Source organism: Gavia stellata, chromosome 3 (genome assembly GCF_030936135.1).
Source record: "Gavia stellata isolate bGavSte3 chromosome 3, bGavSte3.hap2, whole genome shotgun sequence".
Lineage (NCBI taxonomy): Eukaryota > Metazoa > Chordata > Aves > Gaviiformes > Gaviidae > Gavia > Gavia stellata.
Genome location: NC_082596.1, coordinates 41153848 through 41167288, shown reverse-complemented (window position 1 = coordinate 41167288; position 13441 = coordinate 41153848). Strand labels below are relative to the sequence as shown.

The following is a 13441-nucleotide window of genomic DNA, read 5'->3' as shown; positions in this document are numbered from 1 at the left end:
AGGGATCTTCACCACGACAGAGTGGTCTGCTCTGGAGCAGTCTAATACTGAAAGTTTGTTGTGGTGCTGGAGGCTCCTTCTCGCCTTGTTGTTGGAACTTCTTTATGCTGTGCTTTAATAAACTGATTGAGATGGTAAATATTACAGGTGGCTTCTGCTTAATAAAGAAAATGAAATCAAAAGAAATAGGTCTTAGAGATATGAAGGTGGCTCATAGGAATTTACCCCTAAGTGATTTAGAAATATAAGTGTTAATATCCGAGCCAGGCACTAAAGAGATTTAACAGTGTGGTTTTAAAGGTGACATTCAAATGCTATTTTAAGAGGAGTGATAAATGCTCTTGCCCTCTGCTTCATGCTGTAGAAGGTCCTCTTGACAATGGCTACAAGAAGTGTAATAAATGTGCTGATATTTTCTCCCTAAAACTTGTCTAGGACAAATTGCCTCCAGTTAAAATAGCCTGGCCTGGCATTTTGCATCCAAAGTGACTGAAAGCATCCCTCCTCTGCAATAAAATGTGAGATGTGAAAGTACAAACTTGTAAATCTTGTTTTCTTTGATCATAGAAATTGGTATCTGCAAGTACCGTCACTACTAAATTACGACGAAGATGCAGAATTAGTTGGTTTTATTTGCTATGTGGATGGGCTTCCCTGACTATCGTCTTAAATGTTATGTCTTTACCTTGAACTAAACTTTAAAATTCTGATCTTCAGAAGGAAAGATAGCAGTAGACTAATTTTGTTCATAATAAGCAGATCCAAACAATCTCTTTCATGTTGTTGTGGGGAGAGGACGGGGGACACATTTCAGAACATGCGAGTCTTTCCTGTGAAAAAACCTGAACCAGGACCTTTTCTGAATCTACTCTGTTACTGTGTGTTGCTTTTTTCCTTTTTCCCAAGTCCAAGTGTGTACCTTGTTAGGTTAGCATTTTATTATTTAAATTCTTTTGCCATTACTAACTCGCCTGAATGAGTTTTCAAGATTGTAATTCTGGGGAGAACAAAACTTTAGTGTGGTCTTCTAAAGTGCTGTACTTGCAGTTAGTAGCATGATTGCCTGACAATGAATAATGAACTCCAGTGATAGCATTCCCTGTTATCATCATGAGAGAAATTAGGGTATGGATTCAGAAATCTACCCTGTCATAGAATGAAGCTTTTGAATTCAGTTCTCTTACACAAATTGAGCATATAGTTTTGCTTAAATGGGAAGAAGCATCATGTCTTTCAGTTTACAACTTCATAAATTAAGAAAAATTGCGGGTTTTGTGTTTTTTTTTTTTTTGTTTTTTTTTTTTTTTAAAACACCACCTTTGTTGTTTTCTTCCTAAATGCTAAGTCTTGGAGTTTGGTGTGTTTTAGAGGGTCACCTCTGTGTGCATTTCAAAAATCTGTTGTCCATATAACTAACTTTAGTCCGTCATAGGACTTTGTGCTTCTGCTTGCTCATCTGATTACGCAGCTCAAGGGAATAAGGTTAAGGACATGCTGTTGGTAACTGGAGTGTTTTCAGGGCTTTAGTTCGGCAGATGGGCTGCTTGGCTATATTCATACATCTGCCTACCTGCTGTGGCAGCTGCTGCTTGTTGTGTTCTTTTGTTCTGTTCCACCCAAGAAAGAAGCACTAGGAAGTATAGTGAATGGATTAATTTAACGTTAAGGCTAGTGTTTTGCTTGCTTCCTAACTCTCTATCATAATAAAGCTTCTGATAAAGCTATTGAATCCTTCGTAAAGTGAAGTAGATTTTTAAGATGTATTTCAGGGGCTGAAACTAGCTGGCATTGTCTAAAAAAGTCAAGTGTGTTTTCTTTATATTGCCTGACATTATTTATTTCAATATCTTCCTTTCTTTCTCCCCCTTCCCCTGCTTTTTCTAGGAGCAGTAACCAGACTTTGCCTGACACTGCGTGGTCCAAAAGAATTAAGGAAATATGGAATGACATGAAGGAGATTAGTTGAGGATTAAAGGCTTTGAGGACAAAACACCTCGCCGAGGTGAAGCACAGACTAGCATTCTAGTTGTAGCTCTGAGGAGCTGTGTGCTGAAAAAAGATGGCAGATCCAGGAATGATGAGTCTGTTTGGAGAAGATGGGAATATTTTCAGTGAAGGGTTGGAAGGTCTTGGAGAATGTGGATATCCTGAAAATACAGTAAATCCTATGGGGCAGCAAATGCCAATGGATCAAGGATTTCCCTCTTTACAGTCATCTCTTCATCATCCCCCTGCAAATCAAAATCAAGCCAAGTTGACCCATTTTGATCACTATAATCAATACGAACAGCAGAAAATGCACCTGATGGATCAGCCGAACAGGATGATAAGCAATGCCCCTGGGAATGGTATAGCGTCTCCTCATTCACAGTATCACAACCCTCCAGTTCCTCAGGTTCCTCATGGCAGTGGTGCTGGTGGTCAGATGGGAGTCTATCCCAGCATGCAGAACGAAAGGCACGGGCAACCCTTCGTAGACAGTGGCTCCATGTGGGGACCACGGGCAGTTCAAGTGCCAGACCAGATAAGAGCACCATACCAGCAGCAACAGCAGCAGCAACCGCAACCGACACAGCCACCACAGGCACCCTCCGGGCCCCCTGGGCAGGGCCATCCTCAGCACATGCAGCAGATGGGAAACTACATGGCTCGTGGTGATTTTTCAATGCAGCAGCACGGTCAGCCCCAACAGCAGAGAATGAACCAGTTTTCTCAAGGCCAAGAAGGCCTCAATCAGGGAAACCCTTTCATTGCCACCTCAGGACCTGGCCACTTGTCTCATGTGCCCCAGCAGAATCCCAGTATGGCACCTTCTTTGCGACACTCAGTCCAGCAGTTTCACCACCATCCCCCCACTGCTCTCCATGGAGAATCAGTAGCCCACAGTCCCAGATTCTCCCCTAATCCTCCCCAGCAGGGTGCTGTTAGGCCGCAAACACTTAATTTTAGTTCTCGGAGCCAGACGGTACCCTCACCTACTATAAACAACTCAGGGCAGTATTCTCGATATCCTTACAGTAACCTTAATCAGGGATTAGTTAATAATACAGGGATGAATCAGAATTTAGGCCTTACAAATAACACTCCAATGAATCAATCTGTACCAAGATACCCAAATGCTGTCGGATTTCCATCAAACAGTGGTCAAGGACTAATGCACCAGCAGCCCATCCACCCTAGTGGCTCACTTAACCAAATGAACACGCAAACTATGCACCCTTCACAGCCTCAGGGAACTTATGCCTCTCCACCTCCCATGTCACCTATGAAAGCAATGAGTAATCCAGCAAGTACACCTCCTCCACAGGTTAGACCTGGTAGTGCTGGAATACCAATGGAAGTTGGCAGTTATCCAAATATACCCCATCCTCAGCCGTCACACCAGCCCCCTGGTGCCATGGGAATTGGACAAAGGAATATGGGCCCCCGAAACATGCAACAGAATCGTCCGTTTATGGGTATGTCTTCAACACCACGGGAGATGGGTGGGCACATGAGACCAAATGGTTGTCCAGGTGTTGGCCTTGCAGATCCACAAGCAATACAAGAGCGACTAATATCTGGCCAGCAGCTTCCTAGTCAACAGCAGTCTTTTCAACAGCAAATGCCAACCTGTCCTCCCATGCAGCCTCATCCAGGGATACATCACCAGTCGTCACCACCCCCACATCCTCATCATCAGCCTTGGGCACAGCTTCACCAGTCACCACAAAACACACCACAAAAAGTGCCTGTCCTTCAGGTAAGCGACGTGCAATGAGTAGAAGATGTTCTAAATTACTGTAAGCGCGTTTCAGGATACACAAGATCTATGGTTTCAAAATAGTTGCTCCTGTTTGACTCCCCTGTTTGTTACTGGTTATGTGGCTGAAGGTAGAATGAGGGTCAGGTGGCTTGCTAATGTCCTTCCAGTAGTTTTTACAGGATAACATTATGGATAGACCAAAATGGGATACAGCAACAGGACAAGCTGAATACCTGCTCTTTTTCATGTTGGTTCCTTTGAGGGGAAAATGGAAAACGTGTGAGAATTGTCATTTAAACTATTAATTTTTGTATTTGCAACTTGGAGAAAGAAGTGTGTATTACAGTGCGTTTGTTTTGGCCAAACTAAGGGTTTCCTTTAAATCTTAAGGGAATGTTTTGTGGTTTTAAGTTAAAGCTGAAATTTTTACATGTGAAAAAATTTCCAGATTTAACTTCTTCATGTAATGCAACTGAGAAGTGATGGGGCAACAGTTTATGTAAGGAGAAGACAGCAGATGTGAATTGTCGTCTGAAATCAAATCTTCTGAGGCTTACATGAAATCTTGACTAGGATAGAAGTTTTATTTTACTGAGTCTCTGATCTGCTGGGTTTCTATGAAAATGTATTGCTTCCATGTCATTTTTCAATTAAAAGCTAAAAACGGTGAAACATCTTGACACTCTGTAGCTTAGCAGGTTTGACTACATGCTAGTACGTAAAGCTTCAGCTGAAAAAGTGCCTTTTGGGATCTTTGCATTTGCTATTGCTTGCGTCTGGCTCTATCAGTCATCATTCAAGAGGGTTTGGTACTGAATGAATAGGTGGTCAAGGTATCAGAGGTTTAATTTTTATTTTTTTTTTAAACTAGTCAGTAATTAATGCCAAGTAGCTTTGCCCATAAATATTTGGAGACAATTGTTGGAATGCAGTCATAATGATACGATGCTACAATAAGCTTAATAAATCATAAATACAGCTGTCCTAGCCAGTGTCCCAGGCCTGTGCGGAAAGCAGCTGCTCAGCAGTCCCCTCCACTGCTGCCTGCCGGCTGCTCCTGTTAGCCGCTCCGCACAGCGTGAGGTGGGTCTGGGAATCAGATGTATGCGCTGCAGAGAGGCAGCTGACAAGGAGTGGTAGATGGAGCAGCTCAGCAGCTGGGAGAGGCTTCCACATTCCCCGTGGAAGAGAGGAGGGGGGAGCACTGGAGGTGCCGTAGGGTAGGGAAGCCCTGGGAGGGAGATCGGGGACTAAGCTGGGCAAGGGAAAGGACGCTTTTTTTCTGGGAGGGAGGAAGAAGCTGCCCTCTTGAAGGGGCAAAAAACATCTTCAAGTCTGTCTTTTTCTCTTCCCTGCCCCCCTCAAAATGGGTGTGAAATTTTATACCTGTGTTGGCCCTTCCTCTCCCCCTACCTCCATGGACAGGCTTTGTTCGGAGAACCGAAATTACAGTGCTCGCATGCACAGGGAGTTGTGTGTTCCTCCTTGAGAGGGCAGTTCTTGACAATGCCTCTTGTGTTATTGACTGTGCGGGTAAGCGGGATGAAAAAGGAGAGAACTCAAGACTATACAAAAAAAACCCAAGGGAATGAGCAGATACTTGGAAAGGGGGTAATGACAGTATGGAGAAATCAGTACAGAAAGACTGGGGATCAGAAAAAGTACAAGATGTGGTTTTTTTACCCTGAAGATGAGAGCTGACACATCTAGCAGAAAAAGCTTGAAAGAAAATTGTAGAAATGGTAACATAAGACTTCTAAGACAGTAAAGGAACAAAAACCAGCGTCACTGGGTTCTTTCACAACTCGTGGTGGTGGGAGTGTGGGAAAGGAAAGCTTGAGATCGACTGTGCCCTAAAGCTGTGGTGTTCTTCACTGGCATTAATTCCTTGTTTTCATCTGACCATCCAGTAAACCTTTTTTTGGCAGCAAGAGGTGGTTTGGGAGGAGAAGGTTTACTTGTAGAATGGACAGGCTTGTTAAACGTTCTTGGGACATTAATTTCCCTTTAATCAGTGAAGAGGTAAAACGCAGACAGTTCAACACTTAAATGAGCTATGCAACCTATTACAAAGTTCTGAACTGCAGATGAATAGCTTGGATAAAGGTAAGTGCTGAAACTACATAATTAGAGGAAAACCACATGATAACTCAAGTTATTTGATTAAAATCAGTAATTCAAACAGTTGTAGCTAGCCAAGTAACTTCTGTGTTAGCCTACTTCTGTGAAGTTTTTATTTGGTAAAAGTTACTGCTAACATACCTTCCAATTAAGTAATTAGTTTGAGACCTGACTGTAGTAATGAAACTCTTGACAGGCAGGCATTTCCCCCTTGAAATCTGTTTGGATGAAATAAATATTGTTCCAGTCAATGAAAACTCAGCTCCTCCCCACCCCCTGGGGAAAAATGCAGATGTGTGAAACCCCTGCTCTTAAGACTGAATACAGAATTTGTAGCTCTCCTGTCTGTGTCGTGGTTTTCCCTTCATGTCAGTTGGCAGAAAACTGTTCACCAAAGAACAGTTATTTAAATGACTGGTTTGTTTTTATTTGTATGAAATGAATCAACAAAATGAATATAGTCAGTGAAATGGAAATCGCTATGTACTTTTAAATCAACAGAAGCCATCTTAGTAATTATTTTTCAGTGATTTGAAGCTAGCCTTATCATGGGAAGGCTGTAATACTTGTGGTTAACCAAATTACTGTTTTGTTTTTAGATATGTTGGAAGGAAAGTGAAGTTCTTTTGCTTTTAACTTGAAAGAAATCACCGTGTCGATTCTAGGGCTTGTTACTTCTTTATTGTGTGCAAAACTGCAAATTATTTTGGCTGGGAGATAGAGCTGGTGATTGACAATTCATCTGGTTTAGATTAATAGCTGAAAACTAGACACGGTTATTAGGACCTTGTTAGTAATGAGTTGCTGGCTTTAGTTGAGTTTGATAGATTCATAAGAACCACCGTAGCGTTGGGACATTCAGTCAGTGTGCTTGGTTTTTCAAGCCCTCTTTTGAAACGTTCTTCACCAAAGGCTTTTTGGAAGAGCGCAGTGGCCATGGGGTGGGGAGGCGGGTTCTGCTGTGTCTGGGTGATTGGCCAAGGTGCAAAGCAGAGGGTAGGAGTAGCTTGCTTGTTTTCACAGTGGAGGCATCTGTGTTGGGCTTGTGAGCTTGTGCTCTTCAAAATACTCGTATATGATCTGGAAAAGAGTGAAAAGTCAGATGGCAAAGTTTGCTGCTGCTAACATACTCAAAGCTGAGTGCCAACTGCAGACGTGGTGAAGAATAATGAAACTAAATGGTGTTGGGTTGATGGTTGGACTTGATGATCTTAAAGGTCTTTTCCAACCTTAATGATTCTGTAAATAATTAGAAATATAACAGGAATGTCAATCGCTTGGCCATAAGCTGTGTGAGTCAAGGCATGTCCAGGGGAGGTTTAGATCGGATATTAGGAAAAATTTCTTCACCGAAAGGGTTGTCAGGCATTGGAACGGGCTGCCCAGGGTTGACTCACTATCCCTGGAGGTGGATGTAGATGTGGCGCTTAGGGACATGGTTTAGTGGTGGACTTGGCAGTGTTATGTTAACGGTTGGACTCAATGATCTTAAAGGTCTTTTCAACCTAAATGATTTTATGATTCTATGGTGCCTGAGCAGTGAAATGGCAGGCAAAAACATCTCCTTAGGTGCAGGATCTTGATGTTAGATGGCTAACTGAAAATGTGCTGTGACAGTCAAAGAAATAAAACTATAGGAATTGTTATGGAAGTAGTAGAGAGCAAAACAAAGATTGTTACCGTGTTGCTACATATATGCGTGGTATGCTAATGTGGCAAGTGCTGTGCAGCTCTGGGTCTGTTCCTCAGGCCTCGTAAAGTACAGTAGCACTTGAAAAAGCACAGAGGGGGGTGATTTAGGTGGGAAGAGAAGGAGAGAGATGGTGAAAGCCTCTAAAACTGTGTGGGTGATATGGGTGTGTGAAAAAGGTGAATGTGAAACAAGGGTTCTTTGTCACCTGTTTTTGTCTCCTTGACTTCTTTTAGGGTCTTCAGCAAATTATCAAGTGGTGAGCACAGAACTGCACGTTAAGATGCTGATCTCCGAGATGTTGTGCAGAAAAATGCATCACCATTTGATAAATAAGAAGGCATCACATTTGGCTCAGCAGATCTGTGCCGTAAATAAGGAGTGGCTGAGAGTTTGTTACTGGGATGCATCTACTGTTTGTGCGTCCAGTTCTTTTACTCTTCCACAGACTTTATCAGAGACGGGATGTCAGGTTAGACAGGCCTCTGGGGGTCTGATGCTGTGCAGCTGCACTTAACCTATTGTTATTTTCAGATAGTTTGATTAGTGATAGAGTGAGTGTAGGAGTTTTCTCTGCCAAGAATAGGCTATCTTGGGTGTGTTGTTATACAGCACTTATTTACCCACAGCTACTGTGTGGGCTGAAGTTTCGAGTCCTGTTTATTAATCATGTTCCACAAATGTGATCTACGTTATTTATAGTCAAACATCGGAATACTTAAGTGACAAACAGTTACGGTATAGCCTCCATGGTGGACTAAATGGTAGAGCTCAATAGTGGGCACTGACAGCGTTGTAGGATGCTGGGTTGCGGCGTTCAGCTTCTTGTGGAGAAGGAGTTCATTTTGTGTGTGTTAGCGGTTCACTGCCAGGTTTACTCTGCTGGCCTTACTATCTGTGGGCACGTGACTTTGCTTTAAATCATAACTCAGAGCTGTGTTTGGTATGAACACATTCTTTTGACATTTCCTGCCCTCCCTTGCAGGGAAAGTCCTGCTGAGTCACCAGCTGGGTCACCCCTGTCACAGGCCCTTCCTGCATTTTCAAACCCTGTGTTGCTGCCTCAGTTTAATTTATACTTCGATATACCTGAATGGAGAGGGATATTAATGAAAACTACTACCGGCTGGAGTGGTTTGACGCAATATTCTAACCCAGCAGAGAGTGCGTGTTAAGTCAGTTGTTGCTGGCACAGTAAAATGAAGTTGACTTTCTCCTGGGTATTTAATTGTTTTAATGCCTAAGAGTAGTAAGAAGAGACCGACTTCTTACTTATCTCCTTACTCTCTTTGCGTAACCAATTACCTTTCAATGTGTGTCCTATAATTTTATCTAGTAAGAAATGGTATAATTTCAGATGGTTAGGATTTTTTCCATAAATTCATAAGCGATGGTGCATAGCTCCAGAGAGAACTGTTAGCTTTTTCATCCCTTGAGTGTTTAGTTCAGCTTTTTGACTATTTTCCTGTCAATAAGTAGAACAACTCCAAATTTTTTAAAAACTTACAAACACTATTGGGTACTTTTTGTTTTGATACAAAGGCTATTTCGCGTGACTGCTAGCTGGTCTTTTGGGGTACCATATGTGCTGCACGTTCAGCGAACTCTCATGGCTGAAATTCTAGTTTCCCTTTTCAAGTGTTCGTAGACTAGCAAACCAGTGTATGTTGGCAAGATTATTGAAGGTGCTAGACTAAATAGAATTTTAAAACCACTAGCACTGAACTTTGATCACAATTGTATATTATTTTTATCTATAGATATGCGTACGTATTTATGTAAAAAACCTAGGCCGTATCAGAAGTTGTGGAGAATGATGAAAGAAAAACTGAGAAGAAAATCCACAGTATTCATTTAAAAGTAAAGGTTGATAATAGTAAATTTTTCTTAAGTTTACAGGTTTCTGCTTTATTTTCTTGTGGCTGTGAAGAACTTCTGTATTTGAGCAATGTACGCAATGTAATTAACTACAGTTTTCCAAATAAAAGAAAGGTAGACCGTTAAATCTACCTTTGGTTAAAAGTATTGAGTTACTTCACCTTTGTGGAGTGGAATAGTCTGTTACACTGATAACCTGATCCATCTGTGAGCTAGTTCACATGCAGGTCTCTCAAAGGATATAATAATTAATATGAAATACTTTGTCCAACAAAAGTTCATGTTCTAAAACTCCTCGGATATATTCCAGTGTAACAGTTTAATGTTAACACATCTGAAGGCTTATTTTTTCCTCACCCTTGAGAAGGCTATATGTACTTTTGTAAATAAGGGGTTCCAGTGATTCTGCCGTGAATAGGCCTTTGGGCCAAAGACTTGTAGTTTTGAGGTGGTTTTGCTATGGATTTTTTTGTCTTTTTTACTGTTGAGGAGGTACAAGCAACTTCAAGAATACTTCTTCCCTCAGGTGCCATGATTTGACTGTGATGAAAATAACTTGTGCCATTAAATTACCTGCTCTGGAGTTTTGGGTAAAGCCAGTTTGCAGCATTAGCATAAAAACACCAGTCTGTGTCAGCATACTGATTTTGTAGGCCTTAGAGTTACCAGACTTGTTCTTCAGCATGAATATGTTGAAAGTTTCTATGATAATGTCGGTGACCTGAATGTGTTTTTTCTTGAAATCATTAGCATTATCTGAGGAATCGCCTACCTAGAAATATTTCTAAATTTATGCTGCTGTTCAGTACTTCAGTACAGTATTCTTATCTGCTGATGGTCACTTCCAGTGGGATTTGGCAATCATCTTATTTTTCCATGGCTGAACACATTCTCCTCTTTTATATTTATTTGAACAAATTTAAATCTGTTGTTTCAGAGAAACTTTTTTTCATGAAGGAAAGCTGATAGTCTAATACAAACCCTCATGTCTGTATCGTCATCAGCCTGCATAACTTACGAGGATGGAAGATTGGGGCAAATGAAAGGAGAAATGCGTGATGATTTTTTTTTTTATTATTTTTTTTTATTTCTTTAAATACAGTGGCAACTTTAGTAAGGAACAAATTGCAGGCAAAGTAATAATTTCCTGCCTTTTTTATTATGGATCTTCCTCCTAGTCTTCCATCCTGCTCTTTCACGTGGAATTTGAAGCATCCATTTGTTTTAAACTAATCTGTCTTTGCTTGTATCTTGAATGCAAGTGTCACAAACTTGCATAAGTGTCCTCTCTTTTTTTCCTCTGGGGAGAGTAAATGTCTCAGTTCCCACTACGATGGGACACCATCACTTCGGAGTTAGATTTTTAATTTTTGTTTGTAGAGGTTCTTTTCTCCCTCAGTTCAGTGAGATGGTGCTTTTCACTTGTGAATTTTCAGATTTGAGTTATAATGAAAGAACTGATGACCAAACAATTATGAAGCTAAAATACTGGAATGGTATTTTTAAAAAGGTACAGTCTCACCTGAACAATGTATCAGAATGGATGTAGTACCCCTCTGGTTCCTTTCTTTATTCTCTTGGAGAGCTTTCCTTTCTAGGTATCAATGTTCTTTTAATTGTATGGATATATATTATACAGGTGGTAATGTGGTCTAGATTTTGGGAACAAACCGCTTGTTTTTTCCTTTAGAGATGCCATCTATAAACATTTGGTACCTTCTTTTGTCAACAGAGTTGTAAAGTTTTGTAACTGAGGAGCGAGATTAACACCCTTGAATTTTTCACAGTGATTAAAGCATCTGTTTGTACAGATCTTTCTTTTGAAAAATTCCCAAGTTTGCAAATGTGGCTTAAAGATGCTGAAGCAGCTTCTCGGGAGCTGGTGGGAGCAGGGTAGGAAGCATGGGCAGGAAGCGGTGATCAGGGAGGGGGCAGCGAAAGGCTGAGCTGATGGAGCAGTAGGAACGGAAATGGCCAACGTCTGCGTCAAAACGGGGACACAGAAGTTCAGGGAGTCACCCCACCTCTCCTGCGCCAGCTGCTTGAGTCACCTGCCTCCTGAGCCCGTGCCAGAAGTAGCCATGTGGCACTGTGGTGCTCATTACTGCTCTGCACGCTGCTTCAGGGTGCACTTCTGTGTCACCGCACTGTCTCCTGCCCTTCTCTGGGCAGACAGTCCACTGACAGCTTGCCAGCATAGCTGTGTGAACGCAATAAATCTCAGTATCTAATCTGCTTTACAAAAAAAAAAAATATGCAAATGAAGGTGGCTGAGGTCTGGGATACAGAACTGTAGCTCCTTCCTTACATCAGCACACCCCACCATTTGCTGAACTGGCTTATCTGGCCAGCTCGCGCTCCTGGCACCTCTTCCCCGTGTGACCACAAGGTCACCCAAGCTGGTGGTGTGGGAGTGGGAATGCTTGGTGGGAGAAGATGGGGACTGCCTCTTCCTCCAGCAGTGAGCCTTCAGGCCCTTTAATACCCTTGCACAGCTCAAGTTTCTGTAGCACTTGCCCTCAGTAACCAGCCCTTGAGTCCTCCCTCAAATTTTGATAAATTAAAACTTCCATTAGAAGTCAAAGCTTTGTCTTGTTGTATTGAATTAGTGGCAAACAGGTCACATTCCAGCTTCTCCCAATTTTTTTCTAACTCTCGCCTTTTGTTCATTTTTTCACACAAATATAAATGACTGATTTGATTTCAGAGGTATGTTTTCTTTTTTAGAAAAGGAGGACTTTTTTCCTCTTCCAACTGAAGCATTTGCAGCTATTTTGTTATTGAAGAGGTGAAAGAACATCCCCTTTCTAGCAAAGAGAGCTTGGCACAATTTTATTAGATGTGTGTTGTGCATTGAAATGAAGGAAGATGCCTCCAATATCTGTCAATTAATTATCTTCCTTGAGCACTGAATGGGATTTTTTTCTTTAACAGAGAGAATCGTTTAAAAGCATGAATGTTAGAAATAAAACTCAGATTCATTTCTTAGTCTTCTTTATGAGGAAACAGAACTGAGAGATAGGATGGCTCAGTGATCTGAGTGTGGGTTTAATTTCTAAACTCTGGAATCAGCATTCTTTCTGATTTTACTGACCTTGATATATCACCTATTTAGTTACAATTTTCTCAGTTACTGGGCAGGGTTGGTAATAGTGTTGCCCCTGTTTATGAAGAAGAACATACGGATGATGGGCATTAGATTGTTATTTATTCAAAACCCAAATTCATAAAACTCCCAATTCCAATTCTTACTCAGATATCTGTTACTCTAAAACATGCCATCTCCCTGCTCTCCTTGTCACTCCTTCCAGTGTTGCTTTTGCTTAAGAGTGCAGCTGAAGATGACAGAGACGACCAGTCTAACAGTTCAAAGCAGGAAATCCCACTTCTTGTGTAGGAATTTGGTAATTGTAGAGGTTAACCTGAGAGTAGTGCAGTTATACAAGATGTGGAAGAAAACAAGTGGATCTCTCTCTGATCTTCTGCTGTTGGATTGGGAGGAGTCTTTGTTCCTTTACTTCTCTTGTTCCATCACCTGTTCGTCCTTGAATCAGCACCGAGTGTCTGGGTACAACTCTTTTCTGTACTCCTCCTCAGCAGTTTTATTGTGTTAGCCAAGCTAGCAAGCCAAGGAGACAGCAGCTCATGTATTACACTGAACAAGCACGAAAATTAAGAACTTCTGGGAGTGGGTTCATATTGCATGGGTTGCTGCTGTAGAAATTAAACGTCAACAAATCTTAACTTCTGGAGAATATTATTAACCTTTTAATTTTGTAAAACTGCAGGTATTTGTCTTCAAGAGTATAGCACTTATATTTGGTGCTGATACTGAAGAGTATCTTTGCTATATTGATGTAACATATTGTAGGGGAGTGCCACACTTACTTAAATTTCATTTTTCACTTTTTTTGTATTTTGTTAAATATAAACTCTTGTTATTTTGATCAGAGAGGAAATTGTCATACGTAATACAAGAGTTTCCAAAAGGAATGCATACCCACCTA

At 41.3% G+C, this 13441-nt stretch overlaps 1 protein-coding gene across 2 annotated transcripts in view; it reads left to right on the top strand.

Moving 5' to 3' along the window:
* The first annotated feature begins 2040 nt into the window (after nucleotides 1-2040).
* CHD7 (chromodomain helicase DNA binding protein 7) overlaps nucleotides 2041-13441 on the top strand; it is an 89825-nt gene continuing 78424 nt past the window's right edge. For both annotated transcript variants that reach the window (XM_059815821.1, XM_059815820.1), the window contains exon 1: nucleotides 2041-3742. In XM_059815821.1, the coding sequence (XP_059671804.1) occupies nucleotides 2060-3742 (1683 nt within the window). In that variant the 5' untranslated portion in view covers nucleotides 2041-2059. The remainder of the gene's footprint in view (nucleotides 3743-13441) is intronic.